Source organism: Tinamus guttatus, unplaced genomic scaffold, assembly GCF_059628265.1.
Source record: "Tinamus guttatus ecotype Peru unplaced genomic scaffold, ASM5962826v1 Tinamus_guttatus_pri_ptg000264l, whole genome shotgun sequence".
NCBI lineage: Eukaryota > Metazoa > Chordata > Aves > Tinamiformes > Tinamidae > Tinamus > Tinamus guttatus.
Genome location: NW_028288798.1, coordinates 761787 through 778615, shown reverse-complemented (window position 1 = coordinate 778615; position 16829 = coordinate 761787). Strand labels below are relative to the sequence as shown.

At 40.5% G+C, this 16829-nt stretch overlaps 1 protein-coding gene and 1 long non-coding RNA gene across 3 annotated transcripts in view; one reads left to right on the top strand and one right to left on the bottom strand.

Moving 5' to 3' along the window:
• The window catches only part of LOC148594267 (uncharacterized), a 507147-nt gene that overhangs the window by 264640 nt on the left and 225678 nt on the right, over window positions 1-16829 (top strand). The window lies entirely within an intron of this gene.
• Window positions 1-16829, bottom strand: part of SNX9 (sorting nexin 9) — a 52452-nt gene that overhangs the window by 12695 nt on the left and 22928 nt on the right. Inside the window, exons 5-12 of one of the 2 annotated variants that reach the window (XM_088527211.1) lie at window positions 10284-10467; window positions 9522-9675; window positions 8057-8141; window positions 7140-7265; window positions 6696-6813; window positions 4116-4246; window positions 2776-2879; window positions 1905-2008 (exon numbers count right to left, since the gene is read on the bottom strand). In XM_088527211.1, coding sequence (XP_088383337.1) covers window positions 1905-2008; window positions 2776-2879; window positions 4116-4246; window positions 6696-6813; window positions 7140-7265; window positions 8057-8141; window positions 9522-9675; window positions 10284-10467 — 1006 coding nt within the window. The remainder of the gene's footprint in view (window positions 1-1904; window positions 2009-2775; window positions 2880-4115; window positions 4247-6695; window positions 6814-7139; window positions 7266-8056; window positions 8142-9521; window positions 9676-10283; window positions 10468-16829) is intronic. The other variant, XM_088527212.1, reaches the window with a different exon arrangement.

Here is a 16829-nt window from a genome sequence, read left to right as displayed (position 1 = left end):
TTTTTTTTTTTTTTTAATCTGTCTATCTGTTTCTTCCCTCCTAGAAAATAAAAGAAATGCTGAAGTGATGTGGAGAAGAGATCTCTAACATTTTAAATATGGAATTAATGTACAGGCCTGTAATACCTAACTGTTCCTCAAATCATGGATTTTATTTTTAAAGAAAACAGAAACCAAGATTTCTGGGAATAAAAATTGATGAAGTATCTGGATTATATATAGACTCTAAAAATTGAACATACTAGAAGCCTATATATAAATTGCTTCCTTACAACAAGATCAAAAAGATGTGATTTATGGGTTGATATTCAATTATTAACTATCCTAATAGCATCACCCCAAAGGCCTAAAAAACAATCTGAAAAGTGAAAATACCTTTTATAACCTACGCTCATTAGCATGAGAAAAAAAATAAACAGAACAGCTTTTTGTTTTGAAGTGTCTGTATTCAGAGGGTTCACAGTTTGGGTGTAAGAGCACTCTTCAACTCTCGAGTTCCTCTGGCATGACAAGCCAGATGTTTACAGATGCACCTTCATGTGGTGGTGGTAGTGGGGAATCTCACGTCAGTTCTTTGATCTTGTTGGATCTAATACTTGCTCAGAAGTTATTTTAATATATATATATATGTTGTGTCATACATGTATAAAAGACTAAAGTCATTGCGCTCAACATGTCCAGGTTTACCTGCTTCCTTTTCTACTCTGTACAAACCCACAGAAGGTCCGAACAATTCGCCAGCATGATCACATCTGATCTGTTGTGTTCACACTGGCTAATAGTTATAAATTACTAGAAGAGTCATTCCACACCCAAAGCACTAATATCATTAATTTATTGAGACTATGTTGTATTTTAGTAGCAAACAAAATACTACATTTCTACCATAAGTTTAAAGGACAGCCTTTCCTATTTTTTTGCGGGGGGTTCACCTCGCTTGCTCTGCATAACTGCACAGCAACACTATTCAGAAAGAGGGATATCATTCCTTCTCCACCCTCTGCTTCTCCTCAGTATAAATTGCTAGTTAAACGAAAGCTATAGAGAATCAGAGTCCTGCGGAAGAAGAGACTCTTAGGTTAGACCATTTTTGACCTTAGCAGCAGAAGTGTCAACGATGTGACGTGGTAAACCCTCCTATTTAAAGGAGATGACATTAACTGATTTCAAAGCACAGCCTACAGACACAAAGGTCTAATGTAGTCACTACCAGAAGAGACTCTGCTCCTCTACTTCCCATTCTGTCTGGTCAGTTCCGTATGTTCAACCGCAATGTGAGATTGAGAAGAGACAAACAGCTAACTGAGGAGCTGTACTTACTCTAAGGCTGGGGACAAAGTATTGCATGGGAGGAGAGAGAGAGATTTGACGAGATTTGTGTGATAGGTCTTTGGGAGCCAGACACTACAGCCTGCCCTGAAGTGTTTGTTATCAGGATCCTCAGCTGTAGTATCTGCTTCCTTTCAATAGCTGCCTTGTGGTGGCCACAAACACTGAACACTGCTGTGGACTAGGAAATTAGAGCCCAGGCAGAGACATAGAGACCTGGTGTGAAGTTCTGCAACCCTAAATATCTGTTGGAAGGAAGAGACAAGATAAGAGAAAAAGAATTGGGCTAAAGAATAAATTAGATTCAAGTTTCTCTCTCTCTCTTTTTTTTTTTTTTAAATAAAGTCTCATTTCACCTTTAAATCACTCCTCCTGGTATGTAAGGATCCTAAAAAAAGAAGTTAATAAAATGCAACTATTTATAATTTGATGAAGAAGATTACTTTGCCCATGTTAAAGTCTAGGTGAATGACAGGTATTGTCAGAACAAGTCAAGAAAGAATTTTTAGCTGAATGATTAGAACTGGAGCTGGAAGATAAGAAGACAATAGAGAAATCACTGCTAAATCACTTACGCCCTGTACACCGTTTCCAGTGCTCTTGTCCCACCGTCAGAAGCTCTTTAACACCATCATCCATTGCTTTGGTGAATCTACCCACTGCATCACACTTCTGTTCTCTACAGCATTTGGAAAAAGCAAAAACAAAAAAATAGTTTAAACAAACGCATTGGTTTAGCTTAGCTGTAAACACACAACTGAAATATTTCGGAGTGCCAACTATGTTTGGGAGTCACAGAAATAAGTGAATTTCATGAAATCTCTACCAACTCCCATGTCAGTGAAACTTCTTCAGATCCAGGCATTTATCTGCTATTTTTCATCTGTTAAGAAATGTGTGAACCAGGACTATCACTCTTACTATAGTGCCTTTCCTTAGAAAAGGCTATTAGCCAAATATCCTGTGATGGAATCATATAATAACAGAATAACCCTGTGCGTGTCTAGAGCACTAAGTACATGTAAAAGGATGTCACATTGAGAGAAAAATAGATGTTAGAATAATGGAAGTAATAAAAACTCGTATAAAAATGAATAAATAAATTGTTCCACATATACATTTAAGTCTAAAGTAGGTGAATAAAAGGTAATAGACCAGTTATTCTATGGAAATATATATACATAACAATATACTTTGACAATATCAAAACTTTCGATCAGTATAGCACTGCACGGGCAGTAATGTCAATACTGTTGGTTGATCATTCCCTCTAGGCAGCTTGCACAAAAAGATGCCCATTATTCATATCCACCTTAACAAGTATCCCTTCAAAATTATGAATACATACATGTGTGCACACTTGCTATTTAGTTTTATAATTGTAATTTAGTTTATATTGTCAATAAGGAGGCATACCACCCATGCAAAAAGAAAACACTGTCTTACATTTCTACCATGTCCAAGTCCGGAGCTTCTGGCTCCATTGTAGAAAAGATCAGGACTCCAACAGTCTCATCTTTTTCTGCCTTTCTCTTTCCCATTTTCCACTCCTTGAGGAAAACAAAACAAAACAAAAACTTGACAACTGGTATTCATCCACCTTTAAATACACATATCTAAACAGTGAATGAAGTTTCTAGAACAACTAAGCAAGAGTCTACCCTCAAGCTGAAGCCTTTTAGTTTAAACAGTTTCAGTGGAACTAGAGTTTTAGAGTTGCCCTCCCTTCTTCTCATACAGTTTGTTTTCTAAATCCTGTAATGAACAGAACCTTCTTGTAAATTACTTGTAAAGGTACAAAAAGGCAATGTTATTCAGCTTTGTTTGCACATGTGATAGTGCTGATATTAGAAGCTAGTCCAGAAGATCATGAGACTATTACTCAATAGCCATATTAAATTCTTAGTAGGAATCAAAAAGAAAAGGTTAAAATTCCAGATGTATTGCAACATCAGTTCTGTTTACATCAGCCTGTAAATTAATTAAATCCCATGAACAACTGACTAGCTAGTCCAGTTACACAACTTTGACCATCCAAGTACCTCACTTGGGCTGTAGCTTACTATGCTACTATGCCCTTACTTACAGGCTTACAGAAAATTCAGGAGGTCCAACCACCTGCCCAACAGTGAGATCAAACCAAGGTGCCCAGTCAAATCTTGAAATTCTCCCAGGATTACTTTATTTCTTGAGAAAAATCTGTGTGTATTTATTTAAGAGTATAACCGTGTAATGAAAACAGAGTTTTCTTGTCCTTTTCTCACTACTAGATACCCAAATAGGTAGGACTTCAATCACGGAGAAGACAATATACCAATATATGCAGATGATGAAGATATTAAACTTCTAGAAAATCATCAGGATCAATCCGGAAAGTGATGCATAATAGGAGGAAAATCAAAGAGGGATTGCTATATCAGGTAAGACAACAGCTAGCAAAGCTGTGCCAGAATGCTATAGTATAATAAATCCAACAGGCAAGAATTCTTACAATTGTTCTTTTTTCAGTGGAGGAAAATGGCACACAAAACAGTACTGAAAACAAAATTGCTTTAAAGAGACCCACTTCTGTTATGGTAGCAAATAACATGTCAGAAAAAGTTTGTTTCTCATTTTAATCAATGAGTTAAATCTACTAAACCCATCATTTTGCGGCTCTTCATCACTGCCCACTGGAGGACAGGCAAATCAGCAGACTACAAAACTGAATTGCTACCTGAAAGCAGAGATTGTTTTAGGAAACAATTCCTTGCTACCCATCTTTTTGTGTGAACACTATTTCCTACCTTTTCATCTCGGAAATTGAGAAACTGCTGGAAAACTTCACTTTCCGAAACAACAGGATGGCGACACATCCTTGTCATCCAAGCTTGCAGCCTCTCCATACGCATTTTGATAAATTCCTCTTCAAAGCGCCCTGTAATGCATTGAACAAAGATTGAACAAGTTACATTTCCACTTGATCAGCCTCAAGGAGCTGTCTCGTTTATACTTTGTTTAATTAAAACAGAACCTTGGATTTATCTGGTGAGGTATTAAAATCCATATAGAATTTAAATGAAGAAAACATTATCTGAACAAATCAATATATTGTTCTTGAAGGGTTTTCTAATTACTGTAGAGAGAATTGCTCCTTTTAAAGGCAGTCCCTGCAATCTCCACACCCAATCTGGATTAATTGCAGAGGGTGGGGAAGCAAAGAAAAGGAGCAAATTTGGATGAAAAGTGATGTGTTGTTTTCAGAGGAAGAGAAAATCTAGACCCAGGCTCAGAAGGCAGATGTCTTATAGGTACAGTTCACTTGGTCCTTTGGTCAAAAGGATGCGCAGAAAATTCAGAAAAAGCAACTGTCAATATGTCATATCCTAGCTAAAAAAGCATCTAAAACTGTACTCTGCTCAAATACAAACAGTAGATTCAAAGAAAGCAATGTTTCCCGTAAATATATTTCTTTATAGATGAATAATGTCACAAAAATAACAAAATGCTTGATAAATCATAAGTGTACGCTCAAAAATGGATTTCTTTTGTAATTCAGAGATTTATCACAAAGTGTTTAAAAAAAGGTAACCAAAATAAATATTTCTACCAGTACCATTTTACCATTGTATTCGTAAGAACCTTCTCATTTTAGCACAAACTGGGTCTTCAAGAGAAGAAAGAAGAAATGCACTATGCTGGACTTCCAAGGCGTACAGTGAATAGGATGGGACTGAGAGATGAGAGAATGATTCCTCCAGCACCCCAAGCCTTGCAGTTCCCACAGCAGGGTGGAAGGCAAGCCCTGAACACATGCACTCTCAGTATAACCTCACTGGGTAGGTACTATGGCAGCAGTTCACGAAAGAGCCTACTCCCCACTTTTTTTTTTTTTTTTAATTGCAAATAGGAAGCTGCCATATTACAACCAATGCAAACTTAAATGTTGGCGTAAACACGCACTCCCTGCAATTTTGCAGTAAAACAAATACTGCAGAGGAATGAGTATAACCCACACTTGTACCTTGTCCCTTGACCTATACTGAAATTGCAGCAGCAACTGAAAGGCAACAGGAACACTCAGAACTTCTCATCCTTAGGCACATTTGCCACCAGCAAAACTGTGATCCTTTCCTGAGCAAAATCAATCTATTTGCACAGAATCGCGCACTCCCAAGACTTCCCAAGCTGCTTCTAACATTTCAAAAAGAGAGAAAGGGAAGAGGGAAAAAAAAAAAAAAAAAAGAAAAAAAAAGGGCAAGCTTGCAAGTTTGTTTGTTTTTTTTGGCATGAGACTAATAAATCAGCTTCTCCCATAGCCCCCAAAACACAGAAATCCACAAGCAAGGTTTAATTAAGATGTCAAACTCACTCTTTTATGATACAGCTACAATGAAACTTGCAGACCCTCCTGGGTCTTCCGATTACGTTTTCGTTTTGCATGCACACATTTAAGTAAAAATACTGGTGAATTCTAACTATGAGGCTAGCTAAAAGGAGGAAGTCACTTCCTCACTTTTCAGTTTCCTCGGCATTTATCCCAGCATTTGCATCAATGCTTAGCTTTCTTCAAACACAGCAGAGCTGCTGCATTTTTAGTGATGCCCACAGACACACGGTTGGCTACACGCCAGCTTTTGTGCATTTTTTGACTAGTTTTCTTAAACGCTGTGTAAAAAAAATCTTATCAGAAAACACACAAGTGGAGATAGGCTGAAGTAATGCATTTTCCTCCCACCCGGGTATCCAATCTTCTCTGCACACACACACACAAAAGCATATTCTTGTGAAACGGGAGCCACAGACCACTGAAAAAGCATATATATTCCCAGATATTCAATGCACTGACTGAACTCATGAATGTTGAGGAGTTCAATCCCACTCTCCCATTCAGAGAGTTTGATTAAGCTGAACTAACATCAAATGCGGCAGGAAATTATACCAATGAAAGATGCTTTTTAACCAAGTATCAGGAAAAACAGCTGCAACCTTTTGGCACAAGGAAAACAAAAACATTTGTCAGGGACTAGGATCCTCCCTTTCCTCTAGAAAATACAAAAGAAATGAAACCAGTTCACCAGACCATCAGCAAACACTGAGCAAAAACAAACATCTCTCCAATAATGAATATATTTTTCTCTTCATCACTGGATTTTTCTTAATCACTGTTTTTTTTCAGTCACTGGATTAGAGGACTAAACTCAAGTTCTGAAATGTGTTCCTAGTGGCAATGCTATGTGATAACAGACCTCAACCTATGAGGTCAACAGACCTCATCAATTCCAAATCTTCAAATGAAGATTCTTGTACAACTCCTCTAAACATAAACTATGCACAAAAGGGATCTCTATTTCCCATCCCATGAATTCACGGCTGGGAACACTTACCTGTTACTTGCTTGTCTGGAAGAGATGGGATTGGAATGGCTAACCCAAATTTAACCAGGAGACGCTCATATAACCAATCAAAGTGCTTGTATCGGTGGTTGACAGACCGATTAGTGTTCTGTAAAAGAAGTACAACTCTGAATTTTGACAGGCATCACCTACGGATAAGTGATCTGAAGTAAGGGTGTCCAAAATAGCAAACTTGGCATTACAAGTTACAGTTTGTAGAGTACAAACTTGTACTCTACATAGTAACTATTAGTCACCTTCTATAATGACAGAAGGATTAGAAATGGGAAAGAAAACAAACCCTAGCTCTTCGGAGAAAAAAAAAAAAAAAGTGACAGCTATCATTTACTGCTACAACCTAATTATAAATAATATAGCTTGTGTAAATTGCTATGTACAGGTAACCTTTGTATCTACAAGACAAAATACACTTACAGTGCAGGTCAGCTGATACTCAATGTAGCTCTTGAGACCATACATTTTGGAACCTTTTTTGGGATCTGCCACCACACAGTCAAACGTAGAGGTAGGATAAACCCACATCGGGCCATAATCACCAATCTGTCAAGAATTGCAAATATTATTATTATAAATACATTATGCTATACCAGGTGCAAACAAGAAGACAAACATTTATCTGAAAGAAGCCTATTTTGAAAACTGAGATCCTATCTCCCTCCACTAGTAAATTTCTATTGATTTCAGTAAGAGTTTGAGACTCAGGAAATGTTACCAGGTCTCTCTTTAGGATCTACTCCTACCCAGGTTTCTCCTATAAGGATACTGGAGCAGTGGACTGTTGGGAAGCAGACACTCCTGCAGATTGCTACTCACCAACTTTCACTAGAAGAGCGACTGTCTAGAACAGCCTGTTAGCAAGATCAGAAAGTGACCTGATGCTGTAGACTTTTATGAATACAGTTCTTCTGATAAGGTAACTATCAAGAAAGCTGCTAGACAGCACATGCATCCGCCCTGCCCTCCCTCCCAGTAAGGCTCATTTTCATGACCACAAACAAGGTAGATCATCTGCCCAACTTGAAAAAATTAGTATCAAAAAGAAGAAAACAAAACAAAGATCCCCAGCACACTTGGAACAAGCAAGGAGACTTGACCCTGAAAAATCTCTCAGTGGTACAGGATTCAGAAACATGGTCTACCATGACTTAAAAGGTTTAAATGGCATACAGTTTTCTTAGGATCGTTCTGTTTTTACCTGTATGTTCCATACCAATTTACCATTTTCTTCGGATCCAGATGCATGTAAAAGACCCTGAGGCTAAAAGTTAGGGTGGGGAAAAGGCAAGGAGTGGGGGAAACAGCAACAAACAAAACCACATACATGCACTTACTATTATGGGAATTTTCTCTTTGGGTTTTGCTAGCTGCTTTGCCAACAGATACTGTTCCATTCCAGGTTTTGCAAATCCAGGAAATCTAATATATATAAAGGAAAAAAAAAAGAAAAAAAAAGGCAAAAAACAAGCAATTTAGTCTTCATTCCCCCTCCCTATGCAGAATCCCCAGCTACTTTAAGTAAACATATCTTAGCATTTTTCAAATACATAGAAGAATTATCCTATGTGAAATCTGTGCTAAGAGTGGATTTAGAACTAGGGATTTGCCTCTCCAAAAAAGGCAGAAGAGTTTAAGCTACTAACCTCCAGCTTGTATTTGTGCAATACAGGCATACAGGTTCCTTACAGTGCACAACAGCTGTTTGTGCTTGCAACCCACCAGAAGAAACATGACAACAGGACATGGAGCAGTATCTGCTACTCCAATGCCCACTCCCTGCATACACACACCCCTGCCTCCCTATTTCAGATGAGAATTCAATCATCTGAGAGAACAATGGATTCTTTAGGTGCTTCTAAACATGAATCAGGATAAATAATTTATCAATTAAAAAATTAAATTAAATTTATTGAAAAAAAAGGTGACAAACACTGTAATGTCCTGTAAGTCCACAGAGAAGGGCTTGCAGAAAACAGAAAGTGGTTTTCTTTCTACTTAGGATATTTAGCCTTCAGTATACTGCCAGTCTTACAAAAATACTGGAAGTTAAGTAGGGTTTGCGAAGAATTATGCTCCTGAATGAGGTATGTTTATGCCAGCCATACTATACAGATTTGCAACAAGCAGACGGCACAGTGATGCAGCAGCAGTACTGCAAAACAGGACAAAACTTCCACAGATGAGTAAAGTCTGTCCCTGCATGACAAGGCCATAAGTTCAGTTACAACCTAAGGAGACAGTTTTTCTACTATCATTTTCTGTTCTTTCACTTAAAATCATTACTACATGGTAGTTTCTCAGACTAATAATAGATGTGCAACAGAAAAAATCTTAAGTTATGGAACAATATTAGCACAACCCAGACAAAGCTTCATCCTGGTGTAAGTTACACCTGATAGCAAAACTGTTTCCTACTTCTAGCAGCTCAAATTGGCAGTGAAATCTGGGGTAGCTTTGGTACATGGCAAACCATCCATCACCCATCATTTCACTAAGCACACAGAGTGCTAAAGGTAACTACATTTTAAACAATAGGACCAGAAGTTCAGCCCCTATAAAAACATCATTTGACTGTGTGTTAAGCCTCCAAGAATATCCAGCTATGTCACATACTCCAGGCCTTTCATGGACTTATCTTCTCTGATCACTTAGAGACAATGCTGAACTATAAACTCATCTCCATTTGCACCCCAAACCTGTAATATTTCCATTGCATATTTTGGGTAGGCTGAATGGGAACACACTTCCACAACTCAAACTCCAATTCTCCTCAGTGCATACACATTTGTCCTGCATTACTTGTTAAGTGGCAACTTCATAGCAGCTGCACGAGAATTGGCTCGCTGGGGCCCTCCAGCCTCTGTCGACTCAGTCTCCTTGTAACCAAGATAAGACGGTGAGGTTGATTTTGGGTCATCCCAGTCATCATCCCAATCATCGTCATCAGCAGCTGCTGGAAAAAAAAAAGTGAAAAAAAAAAAAGTTCAATGTTTTCTCTTAACAAAGAGGAAGCAACCACCTCAGCCACAAAACATCAACAAGATGAAGATACTACATGCTAGTTCAGTCTTGCATTTTTTGATTCTTTAGTTATTCCCTCTCCTGGCCTCCTAAAATACAGCTTACATCAGAAATCCACTGAGGAGGAAAAATGCTGGTGTGTTAAAATGAACTCAATGGTGCTCCACATGCATGCAGTCCAGGTTAGCATTCACCAGTTCTCCTCACTTAGCCCTATACCACAAAACAGCAAGGAAGACTGACTTCCAAAAGGCAAGCCAGGCCTTTGGATTCAGGGATTAGAGACCACCTCCACAGAGGCCTGGGGGCACAAATTTAAGGGTGCACATTTCCAGAGCTGTCAAGCCCGTTGAACATGCCTGGGAATTGGTTAATGCACGAGACTGATGCGCAAAATCTCCACACAGGTTTGAGGTGTGTATTATTGTAGACCACCTTTTGGTTTTATAAAGCCTATTATCTAGTTAAGAAGGGTTAGGCAGTTCCCACATCTATTGCTCACCTGTTCCAATTGATTCAGAAATGAAAAGATTAGCCCACCTGGTCCTTGATAGGCCTGCGGATGGCCAAATGCTGCTGCTGCTTCCCAGTTATTTGAAGTGCTGTGCCTCTGCCCCGCCACGCTTTCAGGCTTCGTCGCCCAGCTATCGCCAGCGTTTCCATTATCCCAGTTCCCAGACTTCCCAGCATTCCAGCTTGACCACGGATCGCTGGCATTGTTTACCTACATTACAGGAGACAAGAATTAAGAAAGTGCTGATTAAAAAAAAAAAAAGGCGTGAATTATCTACTTTCTTCTCCGAGCCTTTGCTCCTCTGTTAAGAGGCTGTGAGTGCATTCAGCACTTGGCTGGTTTGGTTTAGGAGCAGCAGCTTGATCTCAAGTTCCCAGCTACACAGCTCTTGCAAACGCAGTAAGCACCTCCAAGGCGTGACTAGCTTTCCCGTAATGTGACACCAGCAATAGTGGCCCATCTCCCTAGGGAAATCAAATTCTACGCTCCAACTATGTTGCAAAGCACTCGTACCTACAGCAATTACTTAACAGTAACACCAGAAGCCTGTGCATATGGTGCATGTGGACCACCACACACACCAAACCACAGGCTCATTGGCAGACAGACAGACCCCAAGGACTTCATTGAACTCTATTTCACCAAAGTCAGAGCAGCGGCTTCATGAGAAGTGCCCACACCGTGGGTGCCGGTGCAACGGGTCAGGAGCTGGGCCAGCGGCCTGTCCCTTGCCAGGGGTCACCCATTCACAGCAGGGACGAGGGAGGGAAGGAAGGAAGCAGCTCCCTGCAAAGCTGCTCCCTCACATAGGCTTGTGACAAAGGGAATCAGGTTCACCCTTCTGCTGACGCTGCTGCGGAGGCGGGAGGCTCAGGGAAGGGGGAACAGAAAGAACCTCTCTCACTGCTGCATCCATTTGTCAACATTCACCTGTCAGTGCGTGGGATTAATAGCTCAGTATCCTGCCTCGCTCTCTTCGCTTTTAACACTACACTTCGAAAAAGCATTGACTAGTTAAGGGTGCTCCGCTCCAGACACTTTTGGCACAGAAACCAGCTGGCAGTAAGGAAAAAACAACAAATCAAAGCCCACAAGGAACAGGAAAAGGTAAGCAGGAAAAGGAGCAGGAAAGCTCATCCTGTTCAGCAAAGGGAAAAAGTTTTGCAAAAAGAAAAATCCCTAGGACCCACAGATGCCAGTGCACTTTGCTGATCATACAGTGGCATCTCAAAAAAGAAAAAATTAATAGTAATTAATTGCTATTAGATGATAACATTTCCATGTAACAGAGCATTTGCTAAAACAGAAGATTTAAAAAACTCACTGAAATCCAAGTTATCCTTCTCAAACACTGCAAAGGAGGAGAATGATTGTTTCTGCAATAACACACACAGTGAGTTCTATCCCCCTCCCCACCTCAAATTCTCCAACTCTTATTTCAGCTTACAGACAAATCTATTTCTCTACAAGATCAAAGTAAGATCTGGTTCACTATGTGGATCTGAAGCATTGTCTTGTAAGCAAAAGGAGTTAAAAAAAAAAAGAAAATACTTTGTGAAACAAGTGTGTGTTCAGAAGGTAAACATTACAAGTGTTTTCTGGCATGCAACACATTTAAAAGACAAAAACCCAACCACTTTCACAGATGTTTTACAGGTGTCTCAGGGACCTGATGGAGAAAGAGGGACTGTGCGGAACAGCTTCTAGAGAGGTTTGTTGTTTTTTTTGAGGATAATAATCTGATCTGAGAAGAATGCTCTCTTGGGTAAGTAAAATGCTGAGGTCTACTTAACTCTTGGACAGCTGACACTGGACTAACTCTTTTGCAGATGTTACCAGTAGCTTACAGGGCAGTCATCTGTTCCTCCTAAGATGTTTGCCTATTAAGAGATTATATAGGGAGGAAACGTCACACATGCCCCAGCTTAATATCTTTGCTAAAGGAAAATGCACACACGTTGGAAAGAACGTGTCTAGCTTAACTTAGAGCACCTAGAAAATAAGAGTTTGCATGTACATTCGTTTGCATGTACTTCTGCAATGCATGTTGTGCTGATGACTGGCAAATGGAAGTCCCAACGTGGGTGATTGCCAGAAGGCTGAGTAAAGTTTTCCTCTCCGCTGCAGTTCACGTGAAACCTGGTACATGAGTGGGAGGCAAAGAAGGCTTAAAATCTACTGCAAAACAACGCGTAAGCAATAATATTAATATTGGGTGCACTATTAAAGAGAGTGACTATCAAGAGAGATCACCTCAAAACCTCAAGACAGCTGCCAATACACATGCTGTACAGCAAGGGGAAGAGAATCATTTGAACGTCCTTTGCAATTACTCCATCCTTCATCAAAAGTTTTCCTACATACATACAGACTGTGAGCAAGGGGAAGACAAAAATCACTATTTTTTCACCCTTCCCCCCTTCCTGAACCCTGAGAGGGAACCCACCCTCAAGGTCCCACGACACTATGGAGGCCCAGCAGAGCCGCGGCAGTTGTCAGAAGAGCAACCTCAGCCCATTCAGCAGCTCTGCAGGTCTCAGCAGCTGGCAAATCCCACAAAGCCACTATTCCTGTGGTTGCACTGTGCTCTGGCTGGTTGAAGGAATCCTAATTAAACTGGTAAGTACTTTGCAAGTGATCACTGCATTCAGGGCACAAAGACGCAGCTCCCTTCAAAAATGTCTTCAGTCCATATACCTTGACAAAGTACACCTAACACCCAAGTGTGCAGCACAATCCTCAAATATAAATCCACAGGGAAATGCCGTACCATGCCTACTTAAGCAACGTGTGAATGAAAGGCTGTGCCCCTTCCCTCCTTGAGCATGAACACAAGTAACACCTCAGGCTGTTTTGGCCTTGCTCACTCCTGCTGTTCCAGGAGGAAAAAAAGGGCTCTTAGGGGATAAGGAAGAAGAGGGAGCACTTCACTAAATATTTTAATATGCTTCCATTAAGGGCAGAGAACATGCAAGTTCAGCATGTTTTTTTAAGACTTAATTATAGTTGAATAAGGAGGAAAAACAACATGAAAATCTTCAACTTGGAGATGTAAGGTCAATATCTTCAGCAAATGAATCGCAAGTGAACAGGGAAGAAGTGTCATCTTAATGATGTTCAAAAAGCACAGCACCAAGAACCCAAACGAGTCGTGTTTTGCCTCCTTGCAAGCCCAGTCCACCCACTGGGCACTCCTTGCTTTTCGCCAGAAAAAAAAACAGTGGAAGAACCATTAAGAGCAGAATAATTATGGTTTTCTGTTGTTTTTCCAGATTCATTCCTGTTTCTTTACTTCCTTACCTGTGAGGCAAGGAAGTATTTCCTCACAGTCTAAGTGGGTTAGAGCCTGCATTGCATCAGCACAGAATTTCCATCTATTGATCCCTGATTCAACTCAAAAAAAAAGTTACGTTCCACCTTTATGCTTTCTTTGGGGGAGAAGCACCATCTCTTTCTGTTGTATAACAGACTGCAGGGCTTTTCCTTTTTGCCCTTGGAGGAGGAGCCAAAGACGACAACCATCAAGGCTTTTCAGATTGTAAGTCCAAATGACAAATGTCAAAGCTCACTGCTTAAAGTAAAAAGTGCTCAGTGAACAAAAAAAAGATAAAATTTTATGCAGAAGATAAAAGAATATACAGCACTAAATCTCCTGCTGTGGGGCAGGGGGAAGACAGTGCAGCATATGAATGCCACGTGTCTCAGGTCACTGTAAGCATGTGTGCAAGCAAACATGCTCATACAAGGGCTGACAAGACTGTCACCATCTCCAAATCAAAATATTCCGGTAATAACTGGTCAATGGTGAGCTGCTAGACCAGGGTACAACTTGCAAAATATGAAGGCACATGAAAACAAATAAAGAAAAAAGATAAAAAGCATGCAAATACTGTAATTGCAAATCGCGCTTTTAGAAATAGTCAGAATAGCCTGAGGCTATGAGAACATTATGAAGAGTTGAACAGTTCTGCAGTTGAACAGCTTGCTGCTTGTCTCTTGCATTTTCGCAATTCCATTACAGGCTACAAACATAATTTTATGTAATTGTGTTTTAATAAATATGTAAATGCAACGCATCTCTAAGCACATAATCCTCCATTACCAGTATTTTACAGCACTGATTGCCTGGAATTCTTGTTAAACATGAGCGGCCACAAATTCCTTTTGGAGGTCTGAGTGCAGTTTTATAATCCTCCATTACCAGTATTTTACAGCACTGATTGCCTGGAATTCTTGTTAAACATGAGCAGCCACAAATTCCTTTTGGAGGTCTGAGTGCAGTTTTGTGACTTAGATGCGAGGGGACAAGAGCTGCCTTCACGATATACTTAACAGTGGAGGATGTTATTTTGTCATCAGCTGTAATGAGAACTGGAAATTACTAATCATGAAAGCAGCAACCCAGAATAAAACCCTTCAGGTATTTTTGTGACTTCTGAAAACATTTCACCCACAACTAGTTTTGCTTGTACTTCCATTTAGACAGCTTTTATGACATGCCTATAAAGATTACTTATGCCCATACAGAGTATACTTTACATTTATTTCTATAATATTTAATTACCCATGCTTACAAACATGCATATTTATGCAGAATTATGGAAGCAATAATTTAAATCCATAAACACTTTCAATTATTGCAATTTCCCTGGAGGACCTACTTGCATATATTTTCTGGTAAGGTTTTTTAGCATACTAGTTCAACAGGACAGACTAGACCCAACCAAACACAACCGAGTCACACATGTCCCATGAGAATTCTGCTGCCTCACTCCAGTGACACAGAGATGACAAAAAACAGGAACACTGCTTCAGGACTACAGGAATCGGTGCAAGTCTGAACCTTCACGCAAGTGGAATACTGTATTATTGCACATTTGTATTACAACGACTATATTTGTTTTCTTCAGTCTTAGCATTTATTGCTGTTTATAATATATTCAAGAAGCATGGGTGAGCCCAGGTATACAAATTAAACAGCTATTATTTGTCTTCTAGACATTAAGCTATGACTAGCAGAGGGAAATGAAGGAAAGCTCTGGGAATTAACAGTTTTCTTAGTGCTTTCCTTGTGCATGTTTGGCACTACATCTACACACCAGGTCACTAACCTCAAGTTGTCTCAGTTCCTGCACACCAAACTAGGAGTTTTCGCTAGTCCCAGCCTTGTGAAGAGAAAGGATTTTCCATACCTATGATGTTCTTGTTTCTTTATATTCTGTTCAACAATTATGCATTGGCTTTCCTTCTTTCACTGGGAAAGTATCTTGAATGATTTCAGTCTAAAATTAGTGGCCTGCATGGCCATGCAAGGCCTGACAGCAGAAAGATTTCCCGCTCCCTTCAGTCGCTTTCTCCAAGGCTGCAGGTTCAGAACTGCCCGGCTCTGCTGTGTGGCCAGGGCTACGGCTCCTGCCTTTGTCAGCTAAGGGTTGTCTTAGTTATTATTATTTATGGACTAATATTTTTTAAAAGATCAGATGCTCCACCAGCCCATAACACTTGTGATTTAACATCACATTCTCCTATCTGTTCTTCGTCTTCTCTATTTCGAGTGTAAAAGAAGTCACACAAACAAGGGAAAAACGGACTAAACCGTAGTTAGCTTCATTACCTCCCCTGCCTGCCTTGATCCCCCAAGAGGTAGCTCTGAAATCCCCAGCTCCTGCTGCCTGTGCTGGCAGGAGCAGTTGACAGCTTTGCCAAACCGATTGCTGGGACACAGCTTGGAGAAGGAAGCGAGGAAAGAGGAAGGGTGAGCTCCTCAAGGGTCACGCCGAGCGCTTCCTTTCGCACAGGCAGCGCGTTTCTGCCCCCTGGGTTTTGCCACTTGACGTCTGTGGCGAAGCCGGGCCTGGCGCACGGCCAGCAGCCTCGCGGCGGCCGCCGGATGCTTCTCAGTGAGGAAAAGGAAGCAAGAGCTGCTGCATGTAGGTTGCTGCTTATTGGGTTTTGTTTTGATTTGCAGGAGATGATTTACTAAACAACCACAACAGACACCTCCTTATGAAAAGACAGAAAGGCGTGGGACAGTGATTTAGCTGATGATCCTTCCATGACACCAAAATTCAATCAATCATTCCAGGGCTGTAGAGTGGGAGGCCAAAGCCCTCGAGTGGGCCTGGAAAACACAAAAGTTGGGAGGCAGGTAGCTGGAAGAGGTAAGTTCAACTTTCAGAGAGAGAAGCACCCACAGGCACTGATCTGGGAAACCCGTAGTGATTTAGGGCCATGTACTGCGAGCGACCTTGCTGCTCAGTAAACATCATTCTCCCTCCAGATCCCTCAGACCATGTGGAGCAAGTCAAGCACCTGCAACTGTGCATCTGAGTAAGTGTAAAGTGCCTGCCTTGACATTTATGGGTCACTGTGAGTTAACAGAACCAAATGCAAATACATCTAGGCACAAGGAACACAGGCTGCAAAGCAGAAGACTGTATTTGTATAAGCAGCTGTATATTCCTGTAAGCAGCTGCTCTAATGAGAGGCTCTTACTTGCAGGGGACTAGCAGCTCGCTACGACCTCTTAAAACTGACACAGTCCTCCAGGGTAGTGGTTTTCTGTACATCAG